General features: G+C 48.9%; 1 protein-coding gene across 4 annotated transcripts in view; it reads left to right on the forward strand.

The window, feature by feature from the left end:
- Ccnjl (cyclin J like) overlaps positions 1-20009 on the forward strand; it is a 53022-nt gene that overhangs the window by 17773 nt on the left and 15240 nt on the right. For all 4 annotated transcript variants that reach the window (XM_046462223.2, XM_046462222.2, XM_046462225.1 and 1 more), the window contains exon 3: positions 9452-9665. In XM_046462223.2, the coding sequence (XP_046318179.1) occupies positions 9452-9665 (214 nt within the window). The remainder of the gene's footprint in view (positions 1-9451; positions 9666-20009) is intronic.

Below are 20009 nucleotides of genomic sequence, written 5' to 3' on the forward strand. Positions count from 1 at the left end.
TTCCTGGATCTCTCGTGCCAGGGCCATATGGAAATTTTTACCAGGGCAGTTCTGCAGGTGGAAGCTGCGCTTGTTAATCTCAGCAAGCTTTTCAGTAAATCTCTAGGCTTAGAATCATCAAATTATTAGGCACCTAGCCAGGGATTTCTGCCAGGGTCTAGCCTTGCAGATGTGCTAGAGTTTAAATCCCCTAGCAGCAGCACCCTAAAGCGCTATTTCCCAAAAGAAGCTTTCTGCCTCCCCCAAATGGGGTGAGGAATGGTATTCTGTGGATCAATGAATTGAACCTAGAGTTTCCCAAAGTTATATACGTTTTATTGCTGAATATATGTTTCGGGGCCTCTCCTGGGCTAATGCACTATTCCTTATTCACGAAGAAGCAGTGTGGTATGCAGTGTTTCCCAAACTATGGCCTCTAGAACCCTTTGCTTCAGGGAGCATGCTCTGAGAAACATTGCCTCTAAAATGGATACATAATTTATCATTCTTCTTGAAATTCCCAGTTCTCCATAAACACTGACCTGCTTCCTCTGGAAATCCTTTATTGCCGCTGGATAGACCAAAGCTCCTTTCCTTTCCCACCCTAAGGCAAGGAAATGCCTCTCTTTCCCCTGGAATTTAGCTACTCCGGTTCGGTTTTCTCCTGCCTCCCATCTGGCCTTCCTGAGGGTTTAGAATTGCTCACTAGCATGGGTAGTTTGCTACAACCTAAATAATTTTTTTTTTCCCTCTCCTGTTCTTTTCAAGTATTTTCCATAGCGAGCATCTCTTTCGGGTCAGGTATTGGGGTCACTAGGCTGAGCAGCTGAGCCCGGTCCCTGCTTTTGTGATGTTTGCAGTCTGGTGGGAAGAAGGGCAGTAAGAGTGAGTGGGCTGATGGATGAGGAGTCCAGGGCACCTGGGGAGTAGCCGACAGAAGCATGAGCAGCGGGCAGAAGGCAGAGGTGACTTAAGCTGACATAGCCAAGAGTGACTCTTGTGACATAGCCAAGAGTTAATAATGAGAGTGAAGCTGCAGGCAGCTAGAAGAAAATACAGCCTGCAGGACAGCAAGGGTTAAAGGGACATGTGCCCTTCTCCCCTAATAGGAGGAACCCGCTGACAGACTGAACTCTTACAGTGCACATGACCTTCAGACTCCTCCAAGGTTAGCCACAAAAGGCCTTAAGAGCCTATGTGTGAACAGCATGTGTGAAGCATTTTCTCCCCACCCTCCCTCTGTCCTGCAGCAGACACAGGCCGGCCCCTGGGGCAGTGTCTGCCACATTCTGGCCTGTGGCTTGGGGTCTTGTGTAACTTTACTTGGGGTTGGCCCTGCCCATCTGCACGCCCTCCTGGCACAGGGTAACCCAGCTCAGGCAGGGAAGTGTGCCCCACTCTGCCAACTTGAGCCCCACTGAGAGAGAGGGGCACCAGGGTTGGGGAACAACAAGCACCTGGAGTGGACATCTTTTTTTTGGTATCAGGGACTGAAAACAAAGGCACTTAACCACCACATCCCTAGCCCTTTTTAGTTTTTCTTTTGAAACAGGGTCTTGCTAAGTTACTTGGGGCTTCACTGAATTGCTGAGGCTGTCTTTGAATTCAGCAGTCCTCCTGCCTCAACCTCCCAAACCACTGGGATTACAGGCTTGTGCCGCCGTGCCCAGCTTACACCTGGAGTCTTCAGAGATCTGTGCACCCAGCCCAGCGCTTCTGTATGTAGCTGTGTTTGGGGCTCTGTGTAGGTTGTGATTCACTGATGACCGGCTTCCTACTGGAGCGCCCCCAGGCAAAGAAGTGATTTCCCTCCCCTTCCCTTCTTTTCTTTTGTGTTGCTGAGGACTGAACCCAGGCCCTGGATCTTGCTAGACAAGTGCTCTATTACTGAGCTGCACCCCAGCCCAAGGAGAGTAGAGTCAGAGCTGCCTGACACCACCCCTCCTAACCTCCTGAATGGCTCCTCTCGTGTCAGAGATGCTGGCTTACAAGTCATGACAATATTCCCGTGATGGGGAGAAGTTACTTCTGGCAGTTGCAGGGAAGGATACAGGGGTAGATAAGAAAGGCTCCGGGCATAGAAGGCCACAGGCAGATTGAGAATTTCCTCAGAGCATCCCCTCATTCTGTTCTACAAGCATTGTCTCATACAGCAGGTGTTTTTATTTATTTATTTTTTGTATGTACTACTGGGTCTTTTAAATGTTTTATTTGTTCTTTTTAGATACACATGACAGTAGAGTGTATTTTGACATATTATACAGACATGGAGTACGACTTATTCTATTCAGGACCCCATTCTTGTGGTTGCACATGATGCGGAGTTTCACTGGTCAGATATTCATATGTGAACAAAGGCAAACTTATTCATCCTTACTGTGAGCCAGGTAGCCAGGGTACAGACTGAGCCACAGGGAGCAGTCTCCTGCCTCAGGGAGGGCCTACTGTGTGGGGTGGGAGGGTGGACAGTTAATAAGCAGGTAAACTGCTGCTTGTAGGAAGTCCCCGGATGCTGTGGAGAAGGAGAGTTGGGAAAAGCCTCTGAGGAGAAAGACCCGAGGGAAGAGAAAGAGCCCAGATGTCCAGAATCAGGGTTGGTGAGGTCAGGGTCCAACACTGCAGTTAAATGCTAGGCAATGCTGAAAACATTATCTGTGAAGCTGTCTTGGGGGCAGTTGGAAGCAGTTTTAGATTGTGACCCTGTTTTATGAAAGTATGCATCAGGAATCAGCTAAGGGGTCCAGGTACCGCTCAGTCCTTGGGTTAGGTGGAGCTCAGCAGAGCAGCACTCACCCCACATGTCTGAGGCCCTGGGCTCCATCTCCAGCACTAAGAAAGCTATCCTAAAGAAAATTCAGTCTTTCCCTCTGGCTCCTTCTGCATTTCTACTTTTTAAAAAATTCATCAGTGCAGCTGGGCGCGGTGGTGCACACCTGTAATCCCAGTGGCTCAGGAGGCTGAGGCAGGAGAATCATGAGTTCAAAAACCAACCTCAGCAACTTAGCAAGGCTCTAAGCAACTCAGTGAGACCCTGTCTCAAAATAAAATATGAAAAATGGCTGGGGGTGTTGCTCAGTGGTTAATTTCCTGTACTAAGAAAAATCATTATTTAAAATTCATCTGTGAACATATAATTAGTTAAAAAGAGAAAGGTAGAGAAAAGGAACACCCTGGGGAAGACGCTGGTCTGGGCTTTGCATGGTTGGAGGATGAAGTGGGTACTGACTGGTCATTGAAGGGGCATTTATTAATAAAGGGCTGATTTTTGTTAAAGGGCTAATGTAAGGTTGCCAGGAAACCCTTGGGGACAAACTGAGCTGGACTTTAATACAGTGGGTCTCTAGTCCTCTTTTCAAACTGGAAACCCAGTTATTGAAATAAAGTGGTTATACATTGAATGTGTTTTGTTTTGTTTTAATTTAGACAGTGTCAAAAAGCAGGAAAGTGAAAATCGTGAAAAACGTCAACACCTCTCACCCACCTGCCAGATAACCACTGAGAACATTTTAGTATATTGTCTTCTAGTTTTTTTTTCTGGTCCGTAGTAATTATTTTAAAAAATAAACTACTGTGACCAAGTAGTGTACCAAGTGGTGGTGCACTCCTAAATCTCAGCTATTCCAGGGGCTGAGGCAGAAGGATCTCAAGTTTGAGGCCAGCCTGGGCAACTTAGCAAACCCTGTTCCAGAATAAAAATTAAGAAAAGGGTGGGGTGGTGGCATAGCTCATGTGTGGGGCCGGGTTCAATCCCCAGTACTGCAAAATAAATAAATCAACTACTGTGAGAAGTGGGGGTTTTTGATCAAGAATATCTTTCCACCCCCAAACTCAAACATGACCATCTGTCCCTTGCCACCATCTGCTCATCTCTAGAGGCACCTGTGGCAGACAGGCTCTCCTGTCCAGCTCAGGTGATAAAGAGCAGCAGCCGGGAGGAGGGAGGGTTGTCAGGAGACCGCAGTCCTTCCCTCCGCCGCTTTGTCTCCAGTCCCCCCACAGCCTGCTGTCGGCCACACTGATGCTGCCCGGCCCTGCCAGGCCTGTTGCTGAGAGGAAGGCCACCTGCCCAGCCCAGTTGCTGCCGAGGCTCCTGTCTGAGCTGGTTGCTAACTGTCCGGCAGCAGCTGCCTGATCCAGGGAGAGCACTGCAAACTATCCTGGGCAGGCTGCCCTCTTGTTTCTGGAGTCCAGGCCACTCGGCAGAGGGGCTGGCCTCCCTCACGTGGGCTGCTCGGCCTTCCCCGGAGCAGACTGAGATCCAGGGAGCTTGGGGAGGAGTCCAGATCCTTAGAGCACAGTCTTGAAACCCTGCTTCCCCTCCACTAATTGGGTTAGTAAAATAATCAGCTGGACGCGAACCAAACAGGACAGCGGCCCCACATTGTTGTCCTTGAGCCAAAGAGTCGCCCTTTTCTGAGGGGTAGGAAGAAGCAGAGGCTCAGCGCCACTAATTCCATTTGGTTTGGGAACTCTGCAGGGGGCACAGAGATAGACAGGTGTCCTTCCTGGCTGAGGTGCCTCAATCCAGCTGTCAACAATCCCAAGGTAGAAAGCTTCATTCCATATTCCTCAAAGTGAGTTCCTTTTTAAAAAAAATATTTATTTTTCAGTTTTCGGTGGACACAACACCTTTATTTTATGTGGTGCTGAGGATCGAACCCAGGTCCCGCCCATGCTAGGCGAGCCACAATCCCAGCTCAAAGTGGGTTCCTTTGAGCCTACTAAAGAGACCAGGGCTCCAGGCCTTCAATAAAATCTGCTTACGTGGAGTTTGGTTATCTAGGAGTTCGAGAGTGGGGCCATTCATGCTTGCTGAGTGCCAGAAACTTCACATTTACAGTGGCATTTCTCCATTTCTCAAAGAGGACACTGAAAGCCAGAATTCACATGCCCAAGGTTAGCAAACCATGGAACTGAGATTCCAACCCAGAGCCACCAGGCTCCACATCCTGTGTTCAGCAGCTTCCCGGTAAGCAGGGATTGGGGCAGTGTTTGATGCGGGGAAGGACAACCCTGTAGTCATTCTTTTTTAACTCAACACACATTTTGTAACAGGGTCACCAAGAACAGCATGCCAAGGGGGAGAATAGGGAACCTGATTTGGGGTGTTGGGGAAGTCAGAGAAGGCCTATCTTAGGAAGTGACATTTAAACCAATATTTGAGCTTCAAGTAGAAATAGGGAGGAAGAGTATCCCAGGGAGACGGCTCTCGCTTTCACAGTCCTGCCCCTTTGAGACAGCCTTTTCTAGAAAGTCTCGCCTGCTCGCTGCTCCTTGACAGGCGTTGCTTGCCTCCTCCAACTGTCCATAACTTTTTTTTTTTTCTTTCATGTGTTCATGGCTTCCTTTGAGAATCTGCTCAAGGCAAAGGTTGTGTTTTCCCAGAAATGTGTCCAGAGGACAGGCATAAGGTGTGCTGCACTGACCTCTCTTCTCTCTCTCTTGGCACCAAAGGAAAATCTAGTAGGTGTTGAGCTCGATTGAGTTGAGTGGGACGGGAAGGCAGGACGTTGCATTATCTGACTTGTGTCTCAAGGCCCTGGACCGTCCTGATGAGGGTATCGTGGTCCAGCCAAGGGTCACTTGGCAAAGGCTGACTTCCGGCAGCTGTGGCCTACCAGACATGAAGGATCTGTGATTGTGGTTGCTTCTGCTTTGACCTGAACTTAGAGCCCCTGTGCTTAGAGGAAATACCCAAGCAGCAGCATGCTGGGGGGCCAGGGGTGCTGGAGGGCAGGAGTGGTGTTGGGAGGAAGTGGTCAGCCCACAGTAGCTGCTGCTGCTGTATGGCCTTAGCTCAGGAGGAAGGCTGGCTGAGAGTTCTTCAAGCAAGGCTGTCCTGACCAGGTCGAGGCCCTGTCGAAACCCTTCAGTGGCCCCCAGGCCCCCCTGGCAGGATCTTAGCAGGGCCTCTAAAGCGGAAGCCAGTCCACCTTTCAGCCTGCTTTGGGTAGGCACACCCTGTCTGCCTGGCTGCTCCACCCTCTCCAGTTTCCCCAGTGTGACTTTGCAGATGCTGTTTCTTCCGCTGAGCATATTCCCTTCTGCCTCTTCACAAGTAGTTCCTAGATGTCCTTTCAAAACTTGGCTCCAGCCAGGCATGGTGGCCTACGCCTGTAATCCCAGTGGCTCAGGAGGCTGAGGCAGGAGGCTTGCAAGTTGAGAAGCAGCCTCAGTAACAGAGCGAGGCCCTAAGCAACTCAGTGAGACCCTGTCTCTAAATAAGACACAAAAAAGGGCTGGGGATGTGGCTCCATTTCTCCTCTTTGAAGTCCATTCTAGGCCCAGGGCCATCTGTACCCACCCCTGCAATTTACACCTTTCCTCTCTCCCTTTCCCCTCCCTCCCTGCCATTTCCCATCAACTGTGGGTTATTGAACACCCACCTGTTCTGATCACACTGGGAAGCTGGGGACACAGAGATGAGCAAAAGCACTTGGAACTTGGACCCAAAGAAGGGGTGGCCACATAAAGCATCAGATGGGGTGGGGTGTGGCTGAGTGGTGGAGTGCTTGCCTGGCAGGCCTGAGGCTCTGGGAGGGTTCAATCCCCAGCTCCTGCACCCAGTCAGTAAGTTGAAGGACACACAAGAATGGTGGGTGAGGTCTTTTCCTTAAAGTAGTTAAGCTGGGGATAAAAGATACCATGACTTCAAAAATAAAATGTTGAAAAAAGGATACGTTGAAAATTCTAGTCTCAGATCTGTTGCTAGTTCAGTAAAGCCTCAGGGTTAAGGGACTTTCTCAAACTCAGTTTCTTCATCTATAAATATTAGGGAGAGGAAGTAATTTATTCTGGCTTTGAGCACCTTCCATAAGCAAAGCCCTTGGACTACGAGGATTGCTGAGTCCTGCCGTCTGGGGGATAGGGCCAAGAGGGGAGCAGTGTGAAGTCTGAACCCCAGGTTTGCTTGTGTAAGGCAAGCACTTCCCTCGAGGAAGATGGGGGCGCTCCGCGTCTGCAGCTGTCCCCCAGCACTCTTCACTGGTTGGAATTATGTAACTGCCTCACTGTTCATTACCGTCTCTCTAACTGGACCATAGGCTGCATGAGTGTGGGAGGTGTGTCTGTCTTGTCTTTTTTAATAACAGCTTCCTTGGGACAGAATCACTCACTTCCCATAAAATTCGCCCTTTAACGTGTGCAGTTCAGTTGTTAGGATATTCGCAGAGTGATACAGTCATCTCCGTTGTCCAATTTCAGAACTGTTTCCTCACTTGCCAGAGGAATCCCACCCCCATGAACTCCTCCCCCTGGCCCCTGGCACCCGCTCATCTACATTCTGTTTGTATGGACTGACTCTTCTGAACGTTTTTTCATAAATCAAGTCATATAATAGGTGGCCTTCGATGACTTGCTTCTGCCCCAGGTTTATTCCTGTGTGACTTGTGTCACATGTAGCTGTCCATTGCACGGCTATACCAGACACTTTGGTGAATCCATTTGTGATGGACATTTGGGTTGCTCCCACTTGGGGGCTGACATGAATAATGCCACGGTGAACATTTGTGTCCCAGTCTGTGCGGCCGTGGGTTTTCCTTTCTCTTACGTATAAATTAGCAAGGACTGGAATCGCTGGGTCATGTGATAACTCTATATCTAATATGTCAAGGACCTGCCAAACTCTTCCCACAGTGGCTACGCTACTTTGCTTTCCCACCAGTGGGGGTTCCTGTTAGCTCATATCCTCACCAGCACTTCTTGAGTTGCAATTTTTTTTTTTTTTAATCACCATCCCAGGGGGTGTGAGGTAGTATCTTATTTTGAAGTTGCTTTTCATTTCCCTAACGATAAGCAATGTTGAATTTTTTTTTGGATGTGTTTACTGGATTCCTTTTTCTTTTTCTTTTTTAATTTTTTTTAGTTGTAGATGGATACATTATCTTTATTTATTTATTTTTATGCAGTGCTGAGGATCGAACCCGGGGCTTCACACATGGGAGGCAGGCGCTCTACCACTGAACTACACAGCCCCAGCCCCTGGCTTCCTTTTCTTTTTTCTTTTGTTTTTGCAGCACTGTGGAACCCAGGGACCTGCACATGCTAGGCAAGTGCTGTACCACTGAATCCCATCCCCAGCCCTAGGTTTTTAATTTTGAAATCTGACTTATGTATTTTTCTCTTGTGGCTTCAGTTTTGGCTATCATATCTAATCATATCACAAAGATTTCCTCGAAGAATTTTATAGTTTATATCCTACATTTAGCTATGTGTGTGCCTTATGCCAGATGCAGTGCCTAGAATAATGCCTCACATTTGGAAAACACTGCATACGGATTGAGGAAAATGAATGCATCTGTATGGAATGGATGGACACACCCCTCTTTCTAGTCCTAATCTTTGGTTAATTGAGTAAAGGATTGAGAGAGGCATTATACAGTGCTGGGGTGTAGCTCAGTGGTAGAGCACTTACCCAGCATGTGCAAGACCCTGGGTTCCATTCCCAGCACCACGGGAGAAAGGGAGGAAGGAAGGAAGGGGGAGCCGGGGGTTTGTTTTAATGTCATCCCCCATGAAGCTGCCATTAGTGAGCTCTCATAATCCCTTTCCTGCCAACTTCTTGTTCCATTTTCCTTCGGTTTTGCTTCTCTTTAGTTTTTCTATTGTCAAAATACTGCTAAGACATTTCCTAAACACAAAGTCTAACGTACTTGGTTAAATGTTAAATATGGTAGATAGGCAAAAGTTTTCTTTCTGTCGAATAAATCTTTGTTGCTTTGCTATTTCTTGGGCTGGCTCTCTCTTCTTGTGTTGGACATATAAATTCAGATAACGTGGTGGTGTGCTGATCGCAAAGCAGAAGGCACCTCCCGAGAGCTGGGGTCACTTACTTTCGGAAAAAAAGTGTGTGCATGCAGAGAGAGAGAGAAGGCAGAGCGTCAGCAACCAGTGAATCCGAGCTCAGGGTGCTTGGGAGTTCCTAGTACTATTTCAACAACTCGTCTTAGGTTTTGTTGTCGTGGTTGTTTTCAAAACTCTGCCTCATGGTTCTACCCACGGAAGGAGTGAGCTGTGGATCGTGAGAGGTTATTGTGTGCTGGACATTTTGCGTATTTTGTTTTTCATTTAATCCTCAGGGATTGGGGAGGAAGCAAAGGGAAAGGCAGGTGACCACAGTCTTAATGACTTAGTTGAGCAGGGGAACCGAAATCCAGGCACGGGTGTCCGGCCACAAGGCTGTCATTCTTTCCTGGCCTGTGTGTCTTGCAGAGCAAAGCCTCCCCCCACCCCTCGGGAAATGACTGGCTTCTTCTGTCATCCTGTAGTCCCAGATACCCAACATGTCCTTAGGGAGGGCAGGGCAGGGGGACTGTCCAGCCATTCTGGGACAGAAAGGCTGCCTGCCTAAGACCTGAGGCAGAAGGAACAAGGGGATGGAGGGAAGCACTGCCCAGGCTGGTCAGCAGCTGGCTCTGAGGTCTCCGAGATTGACGGGCAGCCCTGACCTCCACCTGTCCCACCTGTCCTGCAGGAGCTAAAGCTGCCCACGTTTCGAGCCCACTCCCCACTCCTGAAGAGCCGCCGGTTCTTTGTGGACATCTTGACCCTGCTGAGCAGCCACTGCCAGCTCTGCCCTGCGGCCCGGCACCTGGCCATCTACCTGCTGGACCACTTCACAGACCGCTACAACATCACCACCTCCAAGCAGCTGTACACTGTGGCCATCTCCTGCCTCCTGCTTGCAAGTAAGTGGAACCCGGCCTCTTCCTGTGCCATCTCCTGCCCCTCAGCAAGCCCTGCTGCTCCCACTCCCACTCAAGTGGTCTTCAAGCATCTTCTGGGTTCATCCTTAGCTGGGTGTGAACTGTACTAATAATCGTCACTATTTTTAGAGTCTGTAATGTACCAGTGTACCAAACGGATAAGGATTTTAGCAGCTTGGTCTATTTTTTTTTTTTTTAATTGGTACCAGGGGATTGAACTCAGGGTTGCTTAACCACTGAGTCATATCCCCAGCCCTTTTTTGTATCTTATTTAAAGATAGTATCTCGCTGAGTTGCTTAGTGCCTCGCTAAATTGATGAGGCTGGCTTTGGACTTTCAATCCTCCTGACTCAGCCTCCCAAGTTGCTGGAATTACAGATATACACCATCACGCCTAGCTAGCAGCTTGATCTTATTGAATTCACACAGTGGCCCTAGGAGACAGATACTCTTACCTACCCTACTTTACCAAGGCCCAGCAATGTTAAGAAACTTGCTTTGGAGCTGGGCGCAGTGGCACACACCTGTAATCCCAGTGGTTCAGAAGGCTGAGGCAGAAGGATCACGAGTTCAAAGCCAGCCTCAGCAACTTAGCAAGGCCCTGTCTCAAAATAAAACATTAAAAAGGACTGGGGATGTGGCTCAGTGGTTAAGACCCCTGGGTTCAATCCCCAGTACCAGAAAAGAAACTTGCTTTGGGTGCCCCACTAGTACAGGGTAGACAAGATTCAAAGCCAGAACTGCATGATTTGGAACTGTGCTCTTAACCTCATGTTTCCTGTTTCTCAACATGGAGCTCTGAATGCACTGGAAGGGAACCTCAGCAACCACTGTTCTTAGAGGTACTTAAAAATATGACTGCTTGATCTGGACCTGAGCAGATCTGTTATGTAGTCATCAGGCTTCAGCATGGGCCTCTTGGGATTTGCACTTTCCAACAAGGCCTCACCAAAAACACAGTGTGGCTTTGACCATCTGTCCGCCTCCAGAGGGATTACTATATTAATACGCTGCTGCTTTTACAATATTCCAAGAACACAGATCTCCCATGCCACCTGCCACTTAAAACCACCCATGGTTGCCACAAGTCTTAGGATAAAATCAACCCCTCGGGTTCCGGCCTCTCTGACCTTTCTCCTTCTCACTGCTGGATTCAAGCCAAACTGACCAGTTCCCATTCTGCCACAGAACTTTGCACACGCTGTTCCCTCTGCCTGGATTGCTTCTCATTCCCTTTGCCTGCCCGGTCCAGGCCCTGCATCCCTGTGGAAGCCTTTCTCCACTGCCCTGGACAGGTCATGTCTGATTACAGACCCACGGCCTTGGGTGCTATGAATTAGCATCCACTGACCCCTCCAGCCTGTGATTTTTAGAGCTTGGCCCATAGTAAGCCCTCATGGAATTGTTAATGAAATTAATGGCTCCTTCCAAACTGAGAGTCTGCACTTCTTCAGGTTGTCCTTAATGCCAAGCAGTGGTGTGCCCCAAAGACCTTGGGTTCTAAGTAGATAGCTGCAATTCAGATGGTTTTTGGGTTGTTGTTAGTTTTTTTTTTTGTTTTTTTGTACCAGGGATTAAACCTAGGGCGTTTAACCACTGAGCTACATCCCCAGCCATTTTTATATTTTATTTAGAGACAGGGTCTTAGCTGAGTTGTTTAGACCCTCATTAAGTTGCTGAAGCTGTCTTTGAACTCTCGATCCTCCTGCCTCAGCCTGGGATTACAGGCGTGTGCCACTGTGCCTGGCTCAGGATGTTTCTTTGTCATTGCATAGTTTATCCTTAAAATTCAACCAGGTATTGCGTTCTCCTCTGTGATGTATCATTGTCCTATTTTATTGCATGTTTTCCAGTTGATACCCAGGAGGACCACACCCGTTCTCTTCTATGCCTTTGTCTGTTCCTGGCACACTGCCATAGACCCCCACGGGCACCATCACCCAGTTGGAGAAGTACAGCTTTAGAGTGTTCCAGTCCTGTCTTGTTTTCCTCCCTGGGACCTTCTACCTGAGGCTGATTTTAATTCCTTTGGCTGCTTTAGGTTTAACATCCCCAAATTTGTAATTTTTCTTTCCCAGCCAGTCTTGCTGGGAGTCCAGCTTGTTTGCTATTTAAAAGTCCCAAATCAGCATGCCAGTGTCCTTTCTCCTTGGGAAGAGATGCAGGGCTTGCAAGACACCCCTGTCAACAGAGGGCTGAATGGGCATTGCATTTCAGTTGGTGCAAGGAAAATCTGCATGGTGGCCTTTGGCCTGTTGCTGTCTGTGATCTGAGGTCTGCTGGGGGCAGGGACTTACATTTCCATGGGGGACTTACATTTCCCCAGCGGGCTGTCTGGGAGCTGGGACGTGAGGAGCACACTGCACACGGGAGACTCCTTTGTGCGCTGTCGCCATGGTGGAGGGAGGTGGCCGTTCAGATGGGGAGGCAGACGCCCCCACCCACATGTCTGCAGGCGGCAGCCAGCCTGGGTGGGTGGCAGGATTTTTTTTCAGGACACCTGCCATATGCTTCGGAGGCCCCAGGAAAGAAAAGTTTCCATGGCAGCCTGAAATCCTATTCACTCCTCCTGCCCTCCCCAGGAAGACGCTCAGCCACAGGGTGCTCACCTTGCCTCAGGAAGTTTAGAGTGGTGCTAATTTGGTCCCCTATTATTCTTGAGATAAGAAGAGCTAGATTCTTGCCCCACCTGTCAGACTTCATGTTTGTAGAACTGCTTCCAGATAAGGAGGGCCTTTGCATAGACCGGACTTTCTCACCTGCCCAGAGCCCCTGCAGCCCCCATAAAATGGGGATTAGGCAAGGGCCCAGATTTGCAGGCCTACAGAAGAGGGTGGAAAGGGAGACCTTCCCCAGAGGCCATGTGGCAGAACCACCCCTTTGTCTCTGAGGTGATGGCATCTCCCACCTGGATAGAATTTTAACATAAGTATAGTATAGATATGAACATACCTTGAATCTTCATCTTACACATTACCCCTCTCCTGTCTTTTTGTTCTCCTAGTTTAAATGAAAGGATAATTTGAGGGCTGGGGGTATAGCTAGTAGGCACAGGCCCTGGGCTCAATCCCCAGCACCCCCCAAAAAAAAAGGATAATTTGACAACCTGGACACCCAACGACTTCCTGTGAGTCAGCTTTGACAGTGCATAGTGATAATTGTCATCACAGCTGGATATGATGGTGCCTTCCTGTAATCCCAGCAACTCGGGAAACTGAGGCAGGAGGATCACAAGTTCAAGACCAGCCTCGGCCACAGAGCAAGACACCCCCTCCACCTCTGTCTCAAAATAAAAAATAGAAAGGGGCTGCGGGTGTGGCTCAGGGGTAGAGGGCTGCCTAGCATGCCCAAGGCCCTGGTTTCCATCCCCAGCACCTAAAATGTAAGTTATCACAGCTGCAGCCGCCACTTCATCACAAATTGGCCCTTTCTACATGCCCACCCCATGCCAAGCACTTCTGACACACCACAGGGAATCGTCCCACCACCCTAGGTGGTCACGCTGTCATGCTGAGAGTGCAGAGAGGCTGGGAAACTTGCCTACGGTCATGCAGCTTAGGGGTTTCGCATTTTGCTTTTCAATGAAAGTAAAATTCATACTGTAACGTAAGATTTACCATTTTAACCACTTTAAAGTGTGCAGTTCAGTGGCATTTAGTACACTCACATTGATAGTTGGTGGCCGTCATTCTGTCTAGTTCCAGATCATCTTCATCATCTTTAAAAATTCCTTGTGCTAATTAAACAGTCACGCTCCTTCCCTCCTCCAGCCCTGGCACCGTGATCTGCTTTCTGTCCCTGTGGGCTCTCCTGTCCTGACTCTTTCACCTGAAGTGGCCTGCAGGCCCAGTTCCCTTCACTTCACATGGTGGTTGCGAGGTTCATCCCTGCCCTGGCACCCGTCGGCACTGTGTTCCTTTTTAAGGCTCAATAATATTCCCCTGTCTGTGCCACAGGTTGCTTACCCAGTCACCCGTTGATGGATATTTGGGTCAGTTTCACCTTTGGGCCATGGTGACTAGTGCTGCTGTAAGCATTCGAATGTCTGGTGTATTTGAGCACTTATCTCTAGTTTTGGGGGGGCATACAGCTGACGGTTGGCTTGCAGGTCGTATATTAACTACTCTGTGTCTACTTTTTGGAGAGAACTTGTAGTTTTGCTTTTGGTGGTTGCTGCTCAGAGGTGACGTTGAGTCCTTAGCTCCATCCAGAGCAGTTGCAGGAGGAGGGGTAGCAGGAGAGAAAGCCAAAAAGGCAGGAGTAGCCTTATCCCTGGGGTAGCATGGCCTTAAATGTAAGACTTAATTATTGTGACGTAAGATATATGGGGGACACTTTTATTGTAAAAGCTCAAAAGCTATAGAAGCACTTGGTGTAAATAAGTAGTTTGCGTCCTGTGCTCACAGTCTCACCCCCAGAGCTTGTGTGTGTCCTTGCAGACCTAGACGTCATGGTGTGTTTTCACTGAGAAAATAAACCTATCTTTGTCAGGAGGGGGAAATGCCTCATGGATTACACCCATGTCAGTCTCCCAGGGAGCAGAAGTGCCAGATTCCTGCTCCTCTTCCTTTTCCGTTCTTCTTTCCCCCACCTCACCCCAGTTCTGTCACGCCGTGCTTTCTCTCATTGTCACCTCTGGACCCACCCCACGCCCTGGGAAAGCGGGGTCTGTGATTGCTGAGTTGTTAGCTGTGGGTCCGCAGTCTGTCCAGGCCCTGGCTGATGGCTTCTGGGCTGCGATTCAGTGCCAGATGGGGGTGGCAGATCCATCTGTTCCTCAGGGTCAAGTTCAGACTTCCGGATTTTGTGGATGAGGTTGAGTCTTATTTTGACCTTCATCTCAGCCCTCATCCTCCTCCCCAGGGGAGAGAAGTATCAAGCAGGAGGATTTTCACGTGGCCTGTGACAGGAAGGGACCCCTTTCTGGACAGGGTCCCTCCTGTAGGGCAGGATCCCTTAGCCTACAGAGCTACAGAATCTGTTCCGCAGCGCTGAGCTAACCTGTGGAAGCCCATCTCCTATCTGTAGATTTGTTAAGTTAGAAGTGTATGCTCACTTGTAAAGTGAGATTCCCCAAAATAAAATAAAATAAAAAACAGTCTGTTTCCCATCCCACACTACAGAGGTAACTTCTGAGAATAGTTTCTGGGTCTTTTTTCCAAAATCGATCTCATATATTTTTCTAGAAATGTTCTGTGCATATACCAACATATAAGCGATCCTGGCTCACTGATTCTGTACCTGCAAGTTTGCCCACTTGATTAAAAAAAAAAATCTTTTGCGGTTCTAGAGATTGAAACCAGGGCCTCACAACTGCCAGGCAAGAGCTGTACCACTGAGCTGCACTCCCAGCCCCTCGTTGAAATTTTTTAAACCCCAAATCAGTGCCGGTGCTTTTGAGGTAGTTCACGGACACAGGCAGAGCAGCAAAAATTTAGAGTTGCCCTAGATATGTCTTCCCCACCAAGATGGAGCAAGGCGGAGCTCTCAAACTGTAAACAAGTGTTCTTTTCCTGTTCTACTCAGTGCCTCGTTTTCTTCAGTTTTGTACTTTTTGTCGATGGCTTGCTGTTTCAAGTGGCCCCCAAGCATCGAGCTGAGTGCTGTCTAGTGTCCTAAGCTCAAGAAGGCTTTGATGTGCCTTGGAGAGAAAATATGTGTGTGTTCGATAAGCTCCACTCAGGCATGAGCTGCCGTGTTTTTTGCCATGAGTTCAGTACTAATGAACCAACAGGACAGACAGTACATTAAAAGAAATATGCAAGTTCTGAATTACGTATTGCTCAGTTGACAAAACATTGCCATCAGATGCTCTTGGGGACCTAACCCTGTATCTTCTAGGAGCCGTGGGTCAGCATTCGCGAATTCTATGACTCAAGGTGACTTTACAGAATAGAACCATCATGAATTACAAGTCATTTGTGTAAATGTACCAAAGTGGGTTAGGAGTGAAGGTGTTCTTTTTGTTGTTGTTAACAGTAATTGATGTGATTCTGCAATCTGTATATGGGCTAAAAATGGGAGTTCATAACTCACTTGAAGCAAAGTGTGAAAGATGATATATCAAGAACTATGTAATGTTTTGAACAACCAACAATAAAAAAAAAAATAAAAAAAAAAAACAGTACATCAGGGAGCCTTTCACCCCCCCCATCCCCCCTCCACCTCAGCCCAGGCAGCAGCACTTTACCTGTCTTGTAAACACTGCTGCTGATTTAATGATTCCTCTACTGATGGACCTTTCAGTTGCTGTCCTCTTCTTCTCTTGCACCCTGTATGACAGAGCTGCATTTCTCCCTGTATCTCTGCACACTCTGTGGGTAGGATGGACTCCCAGAGTGGGAGAGCTCTGCTTAGAGCCTGTGCATTCAGGACTTCCATAGGTAGTGCCTCTTTGCCTTGCAGAGCTAATGAGATCCCTTTATGTAAATTGAACTGAACTCCGTGGGAGGCCTCTGCAACCACCAAGGTCTACTGGTGGCTTGCCCTGTGCTTCCAGTGGTGAGTGCATTTGCAGTCCATGTGCATGCCTTGCCCTGTCCACCATGCACAGACAAGAGCGGTTCCCAAACCAATTGCATTTAGGGCTTCTTAAGCCAGAAATCAATAGTCTCATCTCTTAGGGCAGATACCAATAAAAAAGCTATTGCCTGCCAGGTGCTTGCATGGGGCCTCTGGAGATTCTAGGAGAGGCCTGTCTTTCTCCCAGGAAACCACTTCCATTCTCCTCGCTCCCCCGTACACCCTTCCTACCTCCCTCCAGCCCCCCTGCACCCCAAATCCTGCTTTGATTACTTGGCAACCGTCATCATTTCTACAGAGCTACTTCTTTGACAGGGAAGCAGGGGTAGGATGGGCTCGCCCCCTTGGAGATTTTGTTGGGAGATTTTGGAAACTTGAAAGCAGTCTTAATCCCTTGGGTAGACAAGGATGAACTGTAGGGCTGCTTCCTGCCTGAGGGAGTTAAGCAAGGCTGCTCCCCCGCAAAGCCAGGAATGCTCTAGATGCCTCCGGGGTCAGATTGTAGGCAGCAGAGAGAGGCAAGGGGAGCGGCTTTTCCAGGTGATCTCTTTCAGGGATATTTGGACAAAACCTGAGATTTCTTGCCAGAATTAAACCCAAATCTGCAGGGAAACACAGCAGCCCCCATGCAGGGGATGATTGCATAGCTCCTGGCACGCTGGCACAACAGTGGCTAGGAGTGGCCACATTTCCGCCCTGCCATGGAGAGCATTTGTAAATGGTTAAGCATTTCAGGAAGCAGGGTGGAGCTTACGTTTGAAGTGTGCACTTCATGTGGCAATTTTTTCCCTTCCTGAAAAATACTGCTCCAGCGTCAGCGGTGCATCTTCTAATCAGTGGCATTTGGTGGGGGGCTGCACGGCGCAGAGCACACTGAGAGGGTGGTCTGCCTAATGAGGGCCATGCCCAGCAGATCTTGGAAAGGTATGAATGTCACAGCACCGTGAGCCGAGGACATGGTGGTTTTCCATTTCCTGTTCCCATCTCTGCAGACTGGCAGGCTTAGAGCTATTTCGGGGGAGGGATTTTGTGTGAACTGCCTGTCAGACAGCTGGCTGGGCCGGAAGCTCATATTGTACTATTTGCCCCCGCAAGTCTAGCACCCAGACCTGCTTTTGGGGAACCGGGACTCTGAGCTGTGTGTGTGTGTGTGTGTGTGTGTGTGTGTGTGAAGGGGGGAGGGTTGTCTCGTCTTTTTGCTTTTGCAGGGGCCTTGGATTTCAATCTGCATGAGTTCATTGAACATGCAATGTTCAGAAGCCCCTGACCTCACACAGGTAAATCATTCAGAAAACATTGATTTGCCTTCTACTCTATTAGAGACACCATCAGCTCTGGGGACACAGTGGTGAATGGAAGAAATGTACACAGCCCCTGTCAGTGAAGATGGTCCATTCCTCACAAATGTACCTACTATGCGCTCAGCCTGTGCTAGGTGTTGCTGGGACAGTGGGGCATGAAATAAATGGAGCCCCCATCCTCAAGTTACTTAAGATCTAAACACATCTCTGAAAGACACAGCTACAAGCCTGGCATTACCAGCAGGTCCCTGGGCACTTGCTGAGAACAAGCCAGTCACCCTTCTAAGAACATGCAGGTGTCCTTGCCCTTAAGAAAACTGGCTCATGCTATTAGTGGGAAGATTGGAAGATGACAGGGACACTGGTGTCAGGTGCCCCTCTGCTCTCTGTACTTTCTGAGGTCCGGCTGCTGGGAGCCGGGCTATCAGTGAAGGGTTCTTTTTGTTTATGTTAACCATGGTATGGTAAATGCTTATCTTCCAGCACATTTTGTACCATTAGGGCCAGGATGTATTATGCCCATCCTCCTGTTTGGTTTGGTTTGTTTCTTGTTTGGGGTCCTGGAGACTGAACCCGGAGCCTTACACACACTAAGCACTGAATCTCCCGCTGAGCCGCACTCCAGCCCCAGTTCTCTGCTCACACTGAAGTCCTGAGGACAGAGCCCCAGAGCCTTCTGCATTAGACTTGTTGCTCCCTGGGAAAACCACCTGGAACAGAGCTTTTACTTGCCTTGCTTAGGTCAGTCCATGTGGTGGAGAGCTCACTAGACCCTGGTCACAGCCACTACCCTTCACCAGCCCCCATCACCCACATAGTCACTGAGGCTGGTTGTTTCATTTGGTTTTGAAACCAGTTTCAGACCCAAAGGAAACAGGCCTGCACCCTGCTGCTGAGATTAGAGATTATTTCCGTGTTTGGTGTGTTTGCCAGGATTTCAAAACTGTCTTGAAGGAGCATGTGCTGCCTCTCCCGTCTCCTACATCTTAATTTTAATTACAAGTATTTCGGTGTCTAGACAGGAAAAGTCTCTTTTTTGTCACCGACATGGTGGCATTTGGCTCTTCTAGGAAACTCCAACGCCTCCTGACTTGTGGGCATTTGTAAAAGCAGGTTCATACTGAGATATTCTTGGACCAGAGCAGACCTGCATTCTGGAACCTTCTCTGGCAGTTACACTGCAAGTTCTGGCTTCTAGGTTTCAATCAGCAGTGTTTTGCCTTCTGAAGAGTTTTTAAAGGTTCCCTCCACCACCACCGTGGCACAGTGGTATTTATTTCTTGTAGAAAATTAGAAGATTAAAAAAAATGAATAAAGTCACTTCTAATCTCATTACATTTTCCCCCAGTAGTTTGGGGTGGAGGGTAAATCCTAGCCCCTGTGATAAAATAAAATAGCTAAAGTTTATTGAGTGTTCACATGTCAAGCAGTGTTTTATTTTGATGCACATTTACTCATTTAATCTCGAAACAATCCCATGAGATAGGCAGTATTATTTTTTGCAATTAACAGGGAGGAAACTGAGGCCTGGGAAATAGGTAACTGACCTAAAGGCACACAGCTGGGGGCAGGGGGGGGGGGCTGGGTGCATGGACAGGATGAGGAGCCAGGTGGTGAAGTCCGGGATGGCTTGGTGGCTTTCTGCACAGTGGCCTTAATCCTTCAGTCAGATCCCCTCTCCCCTGCCACACCAGGAAGGCTCAGGCCAGCAAATGAAGAGACTGCTGGGAGGTCACTGGCTACAGATTGACTGACGGGATGAAAGCGCCAGCCCTCAGGACTAGGTTTCCTGTCTGGAAGCGACTGCCTTCCTAACCTCAAGAGGTTGCCTCTCCTCTTCCTTTGCTTGCTCCCAGTGGGAGTGGGAACCCGGGACCCTGGTGTCCACACTTTTGACCCCACAGCCAGGAGAATTCAATCCGCTCTTCCTGCAGCCGAAAGCCCCATCAGACCTGTCCAGAGGCAGTCCCTGGGGAGTCAGGAAGGAGCATTCTGCCCAGCAGTGACCCAAGAACTTCATGCGCCTGACCTTCAGGGCTCCCTTCTTTTATGCATGATGCCAGCCATGCATGTGAAAGTGGCCCCTGTGCCCCAGGCCCTGATTTCAGGCAGCCAGTGAAATTATTTGGGTCACTTACAAAGTGGAGCACAGGAATCAGGGGTTGGCCGAAGCCACTGTGTGAAGTCATTGTGCCAGTTTCTCCATCCTAAGACAAGGAAGTCCTCAAAAGCAGGACAGGAAGCCTGCGTGTGACCCAGCTGGCTGAATGCCACCTCTTGAGCGGGAGCCATTTCCACAATTTGCTCCCTGAAGAAAACAGCCACGCACAACCTCACCTTCTAGTCTCTGTTTCCAGCATTGGACCTGAGAATCGATCTGGCCTGTCAGAGCTGAGCTGGCTTTCACACCCCTGTTCACCCGCGCATCCGCTCATCCATTCATTATTTATCCAGGCCTGCTCCATGCCAGAGATGAACCCCAGCCGTGAACAGAATAGCTTTG

This window comes from Marmota monax, unplaced genomic scaffold (genome assembly GCF_021218885.2).
Source record: "Marmota monax isolate L192 unplaced genomic scaffold, Marmota_monax_Labrador192_F-V1.1 WCK01_AAM20220418_F8-fsc00236, whole genome shotgun sequence".
Classification (NCBI taxonomy): Eukaryota; Metazoa; Chordata; class Mammalia; order Rodentia; family Sciuridae; genus Marmota; species Marmota monax.